The 15,362-nt window shown below is 35.3% G+C and overlaps 1 protein-coding gene across 4 annotated transcripts in view; it reads left to right on the forward strand.

Moving 5' to 3' along the window:
* NCKAP1 (NCK associated protein 1) overlaps positions 1-15,362 on the forward strand; it is a gene marked incomplete at its 5' end in the record, with an annotated part of 96,165 nt that overhangs the window by 21,980 nt on the left and 58,823 nt on the right. For 2 of the 4 annotated variants that reach the window (XM_079710828.1, XM_079710827.1), the window contains 4 exons: positions 12,779-12,871; positions 13,067-13,123; positions 13,854-13,996; positions 14,084-14,174. In XM_079710828.1, the coding sequence (XP_079566954.1) occupies positions 12,779-12,871; positions 13,067-13,123; positions 13,854-13,996; positions 14,084-14,174 (384 nt within the window). The remainder of the gene's footprint in view (positions 1-12,778; positions 12,872-13,066; positions 13,124-13,853; positions 13,997-14,083; positions 14,175-15,362) is intronic. The other 2 variants (XM_079710830.1, XM_079710829.1) reach the window with 1 other exon arrangement.

The raw sequence follows: 15,362 nt of genomic DNA on the forward strand, positions 1-15,362 counted from the left end.
CATTGGGTCTTCGTTGCTGTGCGTGGGCTTTCTCTAGTTGCGGCAAGTGGGGGCTACTCTTCATTGCAGTGCGTGGGCTTCTCATTTCAGTGGCTTCTCTTGTTGCGGAGCACGGGCTCTAGGCATGCGGCCTCAGTAGTTGTGGCGTGTGGGCACAGTTGCTCTGCAGCATGTGGGATCTTCCCGGACCAGGGCTTGAACCCGTGTCCCCTGCATTGGCAGGTGGATTCTTTTTTTTTTTTTTTTTTTTTTTTTGCGGTACACGGGCCTCTCACTATTGTGGCCTCTCCCGTTGCGGAGCACAGGCTCTGGACGCACAGGCCCAGCGGCCATGGCTCACGGGCCCAGCCGCTCCGCGGCACATGGGATCTTCCCAGACCGGGGCACGGACCCGTGTCCCCTGCATTGGCAGGCGGACTCTCAACCACTGCGCCACCAGGGAAGCCCCAGCAGGTGGATTCTTAACCACTGCGCCACCAGCGAAGCCCTGTAACAGAGTTTTGATGATGTACTTTTGTGAAGAAGTATGTGTGTGTATCCTAATGGCAACTTTAAGAAATATTGGTTTTGACCAATTAAACTTTACCAAAATTCAAAGAATTTTAATACAGTGAGGACTAACTTGTATCAATATTCTTTTAAAAATGTATCTTCAACATTTAGTTAATATCTCTTCTACATGTAATAGTCTTTAATTCTGGCTTGAATAAAGAAAGTAAATATAAGAATGAACCCCTCATTAGAAGAAACAACTAAGCCTTGCTTTGATATATTTGAAAAGTATTTGAAATAGGTCAAGTGATGTCAGGGAATTGCATCAGCACTAATGACCTACCTAAACTGGTTTAAATCTTTTTATTTTTATTTTTAATTTTTACCATGCTAACATGAATACATGATAATGAATCGAATAGTCTAGAAGAATTTAGGATGAAAAGTGAGTGTATGTAATCCTACCCCACTCTCTCCCACCCTGGTCATATTTCTCAGGGGGAACTTCTGCTTTTAGTATATCTGGAGGTTACCTCCAGAACTATAAGGAATAGGCTAATTCTTTTATATATTCATTTGCCAACTTTAGACAGGATCTATTAATTCTTTGCTACAAAATATGAAGATTTAGCTCATTAAGTTTCTTCCCCTCATTTACCCTCTCCCCTCTTCCTGATGTTTGATAGTTTTTTTGTTAACATTTTTGGATCATTGGTTACTTCCTTTTTAAACTTTAAATAGTATAGTTCTTTATATTTGTACTCTTACCCTTGGTCATTTATACTTTTATGTTGTCAAAATTGTTAATGCTTTCCTTTGGTTCTGTAATCATGAAGTGTTCTGAGATTGAATTATATGCTGATTCTAAAAATTAAAATTAATAAAGACCTGAGTGTTCGGTTTGCATTGCTGCACTCCATTATCACGCTTTGCACTTTCTTATAAGTCCAAATAATATAATATGTTTACATTATATGTATTTTCATATACGTAATATCATATATTTATTATTAAAGTGAAATAGATTCTCTCTTCCAGAATATTTCACAGTTAAATTTGTTACATAGATACATTGACTTTCTTGAATTAGTTAAATGCCTTTATAGAATTTTAAAATTTATCCAGTCTAATAATCGTACCACCTTTCTGTAAGCTTTTTTTTTTTTTTCTGGAGCCCACTTTCCTCTAACCCTCTGTCTTCTAACTTCCCTCTGGACAATTTGCATAAGCCTGCTGCATAGCTCTCATCCTGGGATGTATTTCTCTTTATTGTCCTGAGTGTAATGGTTTTCACCTGAACTTTCACACTGAGTTTCATAGAGTTTGGAAATCCCCTGAAATTGTGTACGGAGTTCTTGTGTGAATGTAGTTTTCAGCTTTTGTCATGTTCCCAAGGGTGGTTCTTATGATCCCAAAACACATCTGTTTTAAAATCACCTTATGTTGTGAATCTTGCCCACTCTATATTCTAATCATACTAAACTGCAGTAATACCTTCTTCAGCTCAAGGATGCTGTCAGTTTTTCTGCAAATGAAATGGCCAATGAGCATTATACTGGGGTTTCATAGCATAGTCCCCAAGGAGATGCATTCCTGCCATTTGTAATCATTTATCCATTTTCTTCAAATTTCCTGAAGTTATATCTTGCCAGTTTTTCAGCTATCTTCCAAACGTTGTTAGCCAATCCGTTTGGCTGCAATGGTGATAATGATTTCCTTCATAATAGCAAAGGATGTTACCAGTACCTAATCACCTGTTGATCTTTAGGTTTTGTTTTCTTGGTCATTTCTTTGAAGGGGCCTTTAGCCATTTTTAACCTGGTATCCTTTTGAGTACCTTTGACATGGTATCTTATTATTGTTTTTCATGACCAGTCTGGTTTTACCTGTTGTCAAATCAAAAGTTATTTGCCCAGATCCAAAATTGAAGACAGCGAAAGAAACTATAAGGGAATGAATAACAGATGTTGTAAAATACTTATTTTCTTTTGTTCTTCCTAGCACTCACTCATCTTGGCTAAAAATGTTTTAAATACGTACAGTAATGGTCTTTGGCCAAGAACATATAGGATAGTATACTGTGTTAGTCCTCATTGTCTGGTGTAGGATAGAATGTAGAAAATGGGGAAATAGATTTAATTGCTTTATTTTTTAAAGAAATATTTTATTTTGGGAGAGTATACGCTTTCATGGCCATTCTTTCTCTTGCCTCTGGGTCTTTTGTTTATGCTGTTTTTACTATCTAGAACAATCTTTCTCTCCCATATTCTTTCACTAGGATAATTTCTACTTGTCTTTCAGGTCTATCCTTAGATGTCACCATTCCAGAGAAGCTTTTTCTAACTCTTTCAAATTAGGTTAAATGCTGCTTGTGTATGTTCTCATAGTCCTCTCTATTATTCATTTATTTATTTAAAACATTTACTGGGTGCCTTCTGTTAGCTAAGTCCTGTTCTGGGAGAGGGAATCCAGCAGTAAATAAACAAGTCACTGGGCTTTGTAGAGCTTACATTCTGCTGGACAGAGATAAACCAAAAAAACCCCCAAACAAACAAAAAAACACATAATGCCATATAGAGTTGAGTTCTAAAAAGAACAAAGAGTGATAGTGGGAAGATGCCAATTTACTTGACCTGGGGAAGGCCTTACTGAAGAGGAGGCAGTATAGCAAAAGATTTAAAGATAGGAGGGAGTGAGGTGAGCTGGGGGTGGAGCCTTCTGTGCTGAGGGAGCAGCAGTGGCAAAGGCTCAGGCAGGAGCATGCCTGTCTTGTTCATGGAACAGGAAGTAGACCATTATGAATAGAACAGAGTGGTTGGGGAAAGGGGCTGGGAGATAGTGGTAGGAGATGAGGACAGTGATTGAAGGGGTAGACAGATGAGATACGGCTTCCTAGGACATAGTAAGGACTTTGGCTAATTACTCTTGAGTTGAGATGTTATTGGATAAGAGTGGTAGAGGAATGAAATGATATACCTATGATCACTGTGGTTGCTGGGTTGAGAAATAGTCTACAGGGGAACAGAAGTAAAAACAAACTGGTTAGGAAATTTGCAGTCATTGAGAGGAGAGCTGATAGTCGCTTGGTCTAGGGTGGTAGAGGTGAGAAATGTTCAGATTCTGGATGTTTTGAAGACAGAGCCTACGGTATTTGCCAATGTATTGGGTATGGGATATATAAGACAGTGAGAAATTTAAGACCCCAAGGTTTTTGGATTGAGGAAATATCAAGATTTACTGGAGTGAAGAAGCAAGAGGAACTGGTTTGGGGTGGGAGTATAGAAGGGATAGTACTCAGTAGCTTGATATTAGATATGTTAAGTTTGAGAGACCTACTAGAAGTCTGAGTGGAGATGTTGAGTAGCCAATTGTATATATAAGCCTAGGGCTCAGGCTAGCATTAAGCTGGGAATCAAGTTGAAGAGGAATTATTGAGAGAGAGGAGAAGGAGTGGAATAATCACTGAGGAGAGTGGGAGAGTGTATTGATGGTGAAAATGGCATAATGTTGCTACTCAGTTATATTTAATGATCGTGAATTCAGGTTGAGATGGAGTCAGCATAGACATAGGCTTTCTCCTGCTGTGGGTTTTATCAGGTAATTATGATAGAGGGAAAGAGGGACAAGGGAGTAATATAATGATGGACCAAAAGAGGAAACCGAACAGGAGAGGGTGTGTTTCAATAAAAAGTTAGTAGGGTGAATGAATAGGAGCTCCCTCCAAGCTCAAAGAATTGATGAAGGTAGGGTATTAAGAGGGTATTAGAGATACCAAGTGGGAAGTATTCTTCCATTGATGCCACTTCACGTTATCTCCAAATCTCCCAAGAACAACGGATGTCCAAAAAGGCCAGAAAGAAGTCAAGACAGCTTAAGCATAAACTTTATTCCTCTTTACAGGCCTACTGATTGAGGCAATTTAATATGAGCCACCACTCTCTGTCAGTATGTAATCAATTAACAAAAATAATCCCTGAGTGCTCTCTGAGTTTTAGGCCCTCCTTTAATTTTCCCCATCTTGTTTCTCATCTTCACCACCCTTAGAAGCTCTGACCTTTCTTGTTATGGTCTTTCTCATACTATTTTGTGTGTGGGTTTTTAAAAATTTTTTATAAACCTCTTTCATGTTATTACAAATTGGTGAGGGTCTTTGTCTTGAAGGGAAGGTGGGAATTAATCATTGTAGTTTTTCACCATCTTTGAACCTTACACTTAGAAGTTAGTGTGGTGTAACCAGATTCTAAAACTGGATATTTATCTAAAAAAAGTGAGAGTTACCTGTATATCTAGATATACAGTCCTCACTAGATTGTATGCTCATTTAGGGGCAGGGTCATCATTTTATTCATAGTTTTATCCCCAGCTCTTCCAACAGTGTCTGACAATATAATATCAGGTTGGGGTATTTGTTGACTAAATGAATAATATAATTGTTAACTAAATAATTGTTAACTAAATGAATGAATAATATTATTACAGTAACTTGTCTCTTTTTAGAGGTTACTTTTCATATCACAAGCCTCTCTGAATCACATCTGGGAGCTAGGAAGCAATACCACTAGTAGGAATCTGCTCAAGAAAAATGGAAGTACATTACATGTCCACACATAGATATGTTTATAGCAGCATTCATTGTTCATAATAACTTAAAACTGGAAATAATTCAAATGCCCATCAACTGATAAATAAAGTAAATTGGTAATGTATGCATTTAATGGAGTACTATTTAGCAATTAAAAGAAACAAGCTACCAATACACGTTATAGCATGGATGAACTCCAGAAACATTAGGCTAAATGAAAGAAGCTAGATGTCGAAAGCTTATATATTATTTGATTTCATTTTATAGGGAGTGTCTGGAAAAAGCAAATTTATCGAGGCAGAAAGCAGATCAGTAATTATTAGGGATGGGGGTAAGAATGGGATTAACTGTAAATAGGCACAAGGGAACTTTTTGGGATAATGGAAATGTTCTAAAACTGGGTAGGGTTGGTGGTTGCACAACTCTGTACATTTACTAAAATTATTTAATTGTTCACTTACGATGAATGAATTTTATGGTATATAAATTATACCTCAGTAAACCTGTAAAAAACCAATGATTTTGAGCAACCAGAAATGGTAGTTTATAAAAAATGAAGTTTATTCAGAAATAAGCTTTTTGGTTCTCACTGTGCCCAAGCTTGTTGAGTTTGCTTAGGTAAAATTGTTAACACGTATATTTTCTAATGCATTGTACCTTAAAGGGTATTCTCATCATGAGCAAATGGTAATTGATAGGAAGAGAAATAAAAACTTTAAAAAGTAAAAAGTATAGCCAGCAAGGACTGTTTAATGTTGGCATGTTACCTTGCACATGTCAGTAGCACCTGAGGCCATCTTGACATAATTAGCTCAGTATAATTGATTACAATTATGATATCTAATCAGTAAGAAAAGCCTGACTTATTTCTCTGTACCCAGGTTGTGAAAGCAAGCTAATCACATATCTGAAAGACTTTTAAAAAATATTATTAAAATTGAGTGTAAAGGGACTAATAACTTCATTTACATTTTCATTCATAATGGAAAATGGTACCATTATATGAGGTAAATTATATTTTCGTTAACACAGTGTGATATCTTTCATACAAAGATGTTAGATCTGACCGACCACACTATACTGGGGCATATATTTAGTGCTTTTCTGATACTAATGATAAAATTAGTTTCATCAGTTTGCATGAATTTAACCATCTTGTGACCAGAAATCTTAAACTTCCAAGATTTTTCCTGGTGCAAGTTAATGTGCTCAGGTGGTGAAATAGAGATTATTTTAATTTCTTTTATTGAACTTTATATTAATCTTTGTTTCAGTTACCGAGTGCTGCATAACAGACCACCCCAAATCTTAATGGACTTAAAACAACAACAACTTATTTCATATTCTGGGGTTGATTGGGCAGTTCCTCTGCTGGTCTCACCAGCCTTAGGTCACAGCTGCGTTCATCTGGTGGGTGGTTGGGGCATGGGGCCTGTTGGGATAGAGGATGTGGAACCTTTCTTTCTGTGGGATATGTTAGCTTTCTCACACATGACACTTTAGGACAGTGTTCCAAAAAAGAACAAAATGTGAAGCTATAAGGCCTTGTAAGTTAAGAGTATCATTTCTGCTGCTTTCTCTTGGTCAAAGCAAATCACAAGGCCAGCTGAGATTGTAAGGGTGGGAAAATAAACTACATCTCTTGATGAGAGGAACAGTAAAGTCCTATTGCAAAGAGGCATGCATAAAACCTTTAATTTTTTTTTTTTGCCTTTCTGTTCTTTAAAAAACAAAACTCTTTGCTTTTCAGAATTAATTTAAACAGATGACAACAATATAAACTTGAAAAAGATCACTTTAGTATATAAAATGATGAGGTTGAATTAGAGTTCTTAGAAGCTTCAATCTGTGAGATTGATGAAGCTACAATTAAATAGAAGTATTTTCTGAGAAGAAAATAGCCTTAGCTTTGCTTATCCCTATACTACTTTTGTCATGGTGTGGCAACTTGAATTTTAAAGTGTATTGAAGAGGTGTTTTGTACTTTGAAATCTGATTGACCTGGATTAACAACTTACCCTTTTCTAGTCTGTTTCTATATCTGGAAAATGAGGATAAAAATATACCATGACTGGGAAGATGAAAAAAATTCTGGAGATAGGTGGGGTGATGGTTGCACAGCAATGCAGATATATTTGTACGTGTGAACTGCACACTTATAAAATATGGCTATAATGGTAGACTTTGTTATGTTTTACCATAATTTAAAAAATGAACCTTGCAAAGTTGTCATGAGGATTTAGTTGAGTAACAAATATGAAACATTCAGTAATGCTTATTTACTAGGCAAGTGTTAGGATAACTTTCCCTAAAATTTATTTTCTACCTTTTGCTCAGAAAAATGCATTTATGAAATATTGAATGCCAATAGAATCATTTGTATATAATAAAATGAAAGTTCGACAAGGTCCCATGAAACTTTTTTAAAATGACTAATCTTTGTGTTAATTTGGATTTTCATATAATCTTAGGAGATTTGCTTATATTTGATATGAATATGTCATTCTCTTTAAATGTTTCTCATTTCTTATCCTGTAAGGACATAATGAAGTATTTTATCCAACAGGGATTTATTCAAGGGACTAAATCACCACTCTGTGTTAGGATACATAAACTCATTTGAGACATGAATTGATACCTGATATTGCATTCATTGATAATTAGTACAATTTAAAAGTTGATTCTATGACTTATGTTGAGAAACTTGAAGATCATTTATTTATTCATTTAAAGTGCATCTACTGTGTGCTAGTATTCTAGACCTTGGATACAATAGCATGAAATAATACAAACCTCCTTGCCTCTGTGGAATTTCAATTCAAATTAGGATGTTAGACAACAAACAACTAAAGTGAATAAATATGTACTTTTATTTGGAGATAAGTGGCAGGAAGAAATAGAAAGCAGGATGAGGAGTAAGAGAGTAACGTGGGTGAGAAGACTATTTTAGGTAAGTGCACAACAATGGCTTCTCTGAAGAGAAGTGAAGTGAAGGACTGAGCTATGTGAAGAAGTAGAGAAGAGCATTCCAGACATGATAAAGAGCAAGTGCAAAGGCTCAGAGGTGGGACCAACCTTGGTGAATTTATTTGATGAACATAGCACGCAAACCAATATGACAACTACTGAGAGAGGCTGGAGGAGCATGAGGGGAGATGAAGTTGTAGAGACAGGCAGGGGTCCTATTCAGATTTTATTCTGAGACATTGGTAAGGACTTTGTATTTTAAGTGTTATGGGAAACTATTAAAACTTTTTTAAAACCCTTTATTTTGAAATAATATTAGACTAAAACAAAAATAATACAGTGAGTTCACGTATACTCTTCACCCAGTGTTAACATCTTGTATAACCTTCATTGGAATCATCTCTTCAGGGTAGTGTGTTACCTTATAATGTCCACTCTCCTGCTGCTATATGGAGAAGACTGAAGAGGCAAGAGCAGAAGTACAGAGATCAGTTAGGAGGCTTCCATACTATAGTTAGTATTCCACATGAGTGTTGATGAGTAGAGTGGTGGCTGGGCAGTTCCTTAAAAGAGGTTTACACAAATAGCCTCTCAGCACTCTTATTTTAAAAAGCCTGGTTTAGGGACTTCCCTGGTGGCACAGTGGTTGGGAATCCGCCTGCCAATGCAGGGGACACGGGTTCAAGTCCTGGTCCGGGAGGATCCCACATGCCGTGGAGCAACTAAGCCCATGTGCCACAACTACTGAGCCTGCAAGCCACAACTACTGAGCCCTTGCACTGCAACTACTGAAGCCCCCGGGCCTACAGCCCGTGCTCAGCAACAAGAGAAGCCACCACAATGAGAAGCCCGCGCACCGCAACAAAGAGTAGCCCCTGCTCGCTGCAACTAGGGAAAGCCTTCATGCAGCAATGAAGACCCAATTTAGCCCCCCCAAAATAAATAAATAAATAATAATAAAATTAAATAAAAAAGAAAGAAAAGCCTGATTTAGAATATCATACTAAGAAATTGAACAAAGCCTTCCCTGAACCAAACTTGGTTGTTTTTTAAGAGGAACACAATACTAGCATAGTTTAGGTCAAGAAAAATAATTTATTATGCATAAGCAGTTTCGATGATGAAAGACTATTTGAAATGGGTGAGTAAAGGACTTCAGCCACTTTCCTTTATGTTGAAAATCTGAGTTAGCTCTCTTAGTCATTGGTTCCTTATTGTAATTTGCTAGTATCTTTTCTTTGAAAGAATGAAAGCTAGTAAATACTAAATTTCAATCAGTTTTTTAGATACTTATATTTTGTGTAGAAAATGCTTAATTGTACAAAGATTAATTACCAAGAACTTTCATTGCAAAGATATCTTATTTTGTGATCTGCATGGCTATTTATCCTGTTTATTTTGTTTCTACACATTTTACTTAAATTTTAAGAATAATGATCCGCAGTTAGAAGCTTTAATGAAAGCATTGTACAGGTATTTTGCTCATATAGTTAACCCCTGTATCCATTATATGCTTTTAAAGTGTTAGCGAATATTGATAGAATCATTTCTCAAAATTGTACTTTTCTAATGTTCTGTTCTGTAGCATCAAACAATCTATTACTGATCTATATTCTTAAACCATTTCCTACTTTTTATTTACTATAAAACAAAGAGATAATGGGGAAAAAAACTTGCTCTGGATGTTGAACCTAGAAGTTAAATACTTTTTGGTAGTGTCTGCTCTACTTCACTTTAAAAACTAAAATGGAGCATTTTTTTGCAGCTGAAGCCCAGGAGTTGTAGACACTTTTATTCTTTGTTGTTATAGTTGAACTTTCATGCAGAGCTTTATAGAATTTATTTTCATTAAATAGGGAACATAGTTGTAACTATTTGTAGAGACGTTGAGGGGATTTTGTGAAATACTTGTATGTTATTTGGAGCACTGCCTGACAAAGAGAGCATGCTCAGTTAATATCAGGTCTTATTAGAAGCACTGTGAGTAGTATTGGGATTATTTAAAACAGCTTTATTCTTGCTTATTTTGGAGAAGTGGTCTGTGAGCATCTTCTGTTATTCACTTAATATTTAATGAGCAGCTTCTGGGTGCCAGGCACTGTAAAGTGTTCTCATATATATTATCTTGGCTAAACTGCCCATATCAGCTCCCATTTTGATAATGGGGGTATTAGCCATGATTTCACAGTAAGAGGTGGGTGTCACTTGCTAAAACATGTCATCTGACACTGACATATAAAGGTCTTTTAAAATTGTCCTGATCACTCATCTGATAGATGTTTATATTGTGTACTTCTTTATGTGCAGAGCTGTTTGATATGGGCTGTAGAGTTTGTTACACTGTCTCATAGTGTTGGAGGTAACTGATATAAGGTAGAAAGTGATATTATTAGAAATTATACACATTTAGAGTAGGGAGGTGTTATTTGCATTGAGGGAAAAAGTTCAGTCAGGGATGTTTTCTTGAAAGTCAACATTTAAATTGAGTAGTTTAGGCGTAGTAGGATTTGGACACACATGAGTGGTGGAATTTGGACATCTCAAGAGAGGAAACAGTAAAGAAAACATGAGATGTGTATAGAAAATAGTGAATAGTTTGTTTTGGCTACTGTGTATAGTGTGTGAATGGATGTAGGGGAAATTTAGATTGGAAACGTAAATTAGGACCAAATTATGTACGGTCTTAAAAACTTGAGTAGTTATTTTGAACTCAGATATCCTTTAGTTCAGTCAATTTGTTTTAGCCAGTGTAGAGGCTAGTTACATACAATTTGGGGGGAAATAAAATTGAATGAGAAATTGAGACCATAATGAGACTTTACTATTAAAAAGGAATATGGGGGGCATGTGGAATGGTAGAAAGAACACTTTATTAGGAGCATGGATATGAAATTTCTAATCCTGGCCTTGTCATATTAAGTAGTTATATAACCTTGGGAAGATTCTTTTAAGTTCTGTGAGCATTAGCTTCTTAATATGCAAAATGAGAATTTGTATAAAAGATCCTTAAGGCCCATAATAAGGTGGTGACTGTGTCATTTTTTGTCCAAACTAGGACACTGAAATTGAAAGGAGGCACTATTAATAATTAACCCAGTAGCAACCAAATTATACTTTTGCTTTTTATCCTATTATATTATGAGTTTACTTTCACCTGTTACCTTGCAAAGTTCAAATTTAAAGTACTGAAAAGTAGGGGAAAGGATTAAGACATCAATTGTAAATGTTTAATGTTATTGAACAAGGTAAAGGTAGTATAATCTGAGGAAACAGAATCATTTAAAAAGGTGTCTGCTTGATGTTGTGAGTGGTAATGATTAAAAGTGTGCATATAAATATAGAATTGTTTTGAAACATATATTGTTCAAAATAAAGTCAACTACTCCCACAGATAAAGCTAGAACAGTTACATACATCACTATAAGTATATATCTCAGTTTGCCTGGTATACAGGGGAAGTAGAGATACTTCGTTTACGCTTTTTTACATGTCCTCAGGGACTGCCGTGTCTAGGGCGCTTTATAATAGTTGGGTCTACCAGAATGCTGTGCTTGCTGTTTTTTAAATAGTCTTCTAATAGTTTTTTTAATCTCCTGATGTTATGCTCACTATTATAAATTTTCTGACATCATAATGGTTCAATACAATTATGTGTAGAGGCACCTCTCCCCCAACACTCCTGTGTAGGTATAAGTAAGAACTGATTGAGGGCCTCAAAACTGTATGGGCTTTGATAGCAAGTTTGATATTTTGAATCACTTTCTCATATTTTTTGGTTTTCTCATGTTCTAGGTGAATTATTTTATATTTAATGTGCATTCAGATCACCTGGGTATCTTGTTAAACGGCAGATTCTGATTTGGTAGGTTTGAGGTGGGCCTGAGATTCTGCTCTTCTAACAGAAGTGGAAGATGTGGAGTTTCTATTCTATAGACTACATTCAGAGTATCACATAGGTTCTAGATGTTTTTCTGGAATTCTGGCAGACTTATGATATATGATGTTAAATATGGCTGGATTCTTTCAGAAATTATATTACTCGTTGTTTTAAAGAGAAAACTTAGGACTTTTATAAATTTAATAATACAGTTGATTGAAATAATATTTGTTTTTTGTATTCACATTTCCTCCTTCATATGTTTACCAGTGTCTTAACTCTAGTTTTGCTTCTTTCTCATTTCTTTTTTGTTGTTTTGGTTTTTGCTTTTCTTTAATGTATTATTGTGTTTTGTGGATCTGGTCAGGGAACCGTTACTGTATTTTATGTTTGTATCTACATTTTATTTTGCATGCGTAACGTGGCTTTGCCTGGATGTTCTTTTTGGTAAGTTCCAAATTTATAAAGCATATTGTTTTTTGTAGTGTAAATTATAATGTTTTTCACCTTCTTTTCTCCCACTTCTAGTAATGTGGTCATGCTCTTGAGTTGTTTTTAGTTTTTTTAAAGAGTTCATTTGATAATTATTTTTTCCTAACACTTTCCGATTTTCCTTAATAGTAGTGCAGTTTGGTACTAATCTGCTTTGATTCGTTTTATAGCCTCACAATGTCAGTTGCTGGTCACTATTAGCAGTTGCTGTCTCAAGTATTTTGGTTTTTTAAAAGAGCCTTAATCATCTAGAAATATTGTCCTAAAAGCTTGTGCTTCCATTTAGCAATCATAAAAGAAGATAGTTTGTAGTAAAACTAAATAATTTTGTTCTCAGTAAACAATGCATTCTAATTTTGTTTTCACAGCAACAGCTTGCACAACTACAGAAAGAAAAATCAGAGATTCTGAAAAATCTGGCATTATATTACTTCACATTTGTAGATGTTATGGAATTTAAGGTATGTATTTTAATGTATAGAATTTAACATTTCAGAGATAGATTGATATTTGTTAATCATATAAATTGTTCTGTCACTTGTAGATAATTAGAATTCTTCTAGAACAAAAATTCAAAATACATTTTATTTGTGTGTGTTTTCTGAATTTAGTAGTATTCATATAGGTAAAAGGTTTAAATAAACTTTTATTTTCAGGACCATGTTTGTGAATTGCTGAATACTATTGATGTTTGCCAAGTCTTCTTTGATATTGTAAGTATTATTTTCAGAAAAATTTCCAATTCTTCTGTCTGTTTCTAGTAGAACTAAGGGAATCAAATGCTTTTCTTTAGAGAAAATTTAAATGATTAGTATATAAAGTTTCAGCATTGTTAATTTGGCTCATATTTTTTAAAGTAAGGAGTTATACTGTATTTTTGCTTGTTTATTTGATTGTCATTGAATATAAATCTTATACATATTCGGAAATAGTTGTTAATTTTAGTATTTATTTTAATAGGCCCAATTTTAAAAGGTTACACAAGTAATCCTTTTCTCTATAAAAAGCATACTTGATAAAAATCTTTCTTAATAAGTCAATTTCTAGATATAGGAAGTCAAAGTGAAAAATGTCTCCTGACTTAATGGTGAACTTATTTATTTATTTAATACTCCTTTTTTCTTGCTTAGTGAGATTTGCTTTCATGTTTATTATATTTCTGGTTTTGGTTATTCTTTTAAACTGTTAACAGTTTGAATAGGGTGATCACAGACTCTGTTTCATCCATAAAATTGTGTCACAAACACAAAACTATTATCTATAACTCCCAAATTTTAGGCATGTTTTTGGTGAAAGGAATTAGATAGAATTTCAGAAATGGGGATAAAACAAATAACTATAGAAAATTATTAGCTTTCAGTAGCTGCCATGAAGATTTTTGTGTGTGTGCTTAAAAGTTTGTGAAATAGGAAGGAGTTGAACTTAATGTTTTTTTTTCCCTAGACTGTAAACTTTGATTTAACAAAGAACTACTTAGATTTGATCATAACGTATACAACACTAATGATACTGCTGTCTCGAATTGAAGAAAGGAAGGCAATCATTGGATTATACAACTACGCGCATGAAATGACCCATGGAGCAAGGTAAACCTGCATTATAAAAATCTGTGTGAAATTCCCAATTAATTTTATGGCTTACAACTCAGTGATATTTGATATGTCTGTTTTAAGTGACCGAGAATACCCACGTCTTGGTCAGATGATTGTGGATTATGAAAACCCTTTAAAGAAGATGATGGAAGAATTTGTACCCCATAGCAAGGTAAGAGCTGGTTTTTAGGGGTGCTTCAATAGGCATATGAGATAGCTTAAGGGTGGATAGTTAGAGTGATAAACTACTTTTAAGAAAGAAAATTATAATGGGATGTGAGTAAAAGCTATGCATGGTTTTATCTAATTGTGAACCAGAGAACTCATTAATTAGATTCAGAATAGTGAATAGAGGCTCAGGAATATATTGATCCATTGTAGTTTTTAGGTTCAGTATAGTGTATAGAGACAGTGAAGTTTAGTATTTGAGAATGTCTATACTCATATCAGATTGCTTGGGTTCTAATCCCAACTCTGCCAATTACAGTGTAATATTGGGCAAGTTACTTAACCAGCTTCAGTATACCTCAGTTTTCTTACCTGTAAAAGTGCAGTATTAAATGAGTTACTTTGTAAAGAGTATTTCGGTACATAGTATTTAATAAATTTTAGCTATATTATTATAATTTAGCCTCTTAATGAGAGAAATACTACAGGAGTTTTGTGATAATTTGGCATGTCTTTTATGGTATATTAAAAAAATAGTTCTTAATGAAATAGTTTTGGTTTAGAGTCTTGCCTTTATGGCTTCTCTGAGGGAGGGCTAGTTCCTAAGCACATCAAGGAAATTTACAGGTATCCTCATTATTTATAGATAAGGAAATTGAGGCTGGAGAAATGATATGATGAAGTAAGCCATTTGGTAGCAATAGTGGCAAAACTAGAGCTAAAACCCAGGGTATTAGAATCTTGGCCCATTGTTCTCTTTGAATGATGAGAGTTAGACTTTTTTTTTTTTTTTTAATTTTATTTTTGGCTGCATTGGGTCTTTGTTGCTGTGTGCAAGCTTTCTCTAGTTGCGGCAAGTGAGGGCTACTCTTCGTTGCAGTGCGTGGGCTTCTCATTTCGGTGGCTTCTCTTGTTGCAGAGCATGAGCTCTAGGCACGCAGGCTTCAGTAGTTGTGGCACACGGGCTCAGTAGTTGTGGCTCGCGGGCTCCAGAGCGCAGGCTCAGTAGTTGTGGCACACGGGCTTAGTTGTTCCACGGCATGTGGGATCTTCCCACACCAGGGCTCGAACCCATGTCCCCTGCCTTGGCAGGAGGATTCTTAACCATGGTGCCACCAGGGAAGCCTGGAGTTAGACTTCTTAGTAATACAGTATTTTGTATGAATCTACGCTTTTTTTTTTTTTTAACATA

This window comes from Hyperoodon ampullatus (genome assembly GCF_949752795.1).
Source record: "Hyperoodon ampullatus genome assembly, chromosome: 8".
Lineage (NCBI taxonomy): Eukaryota > Metazoa > Chordata > Mammalia > Artiodactyla > Ziphiidae > Hyperoodon > Hyperoodon ampullatus.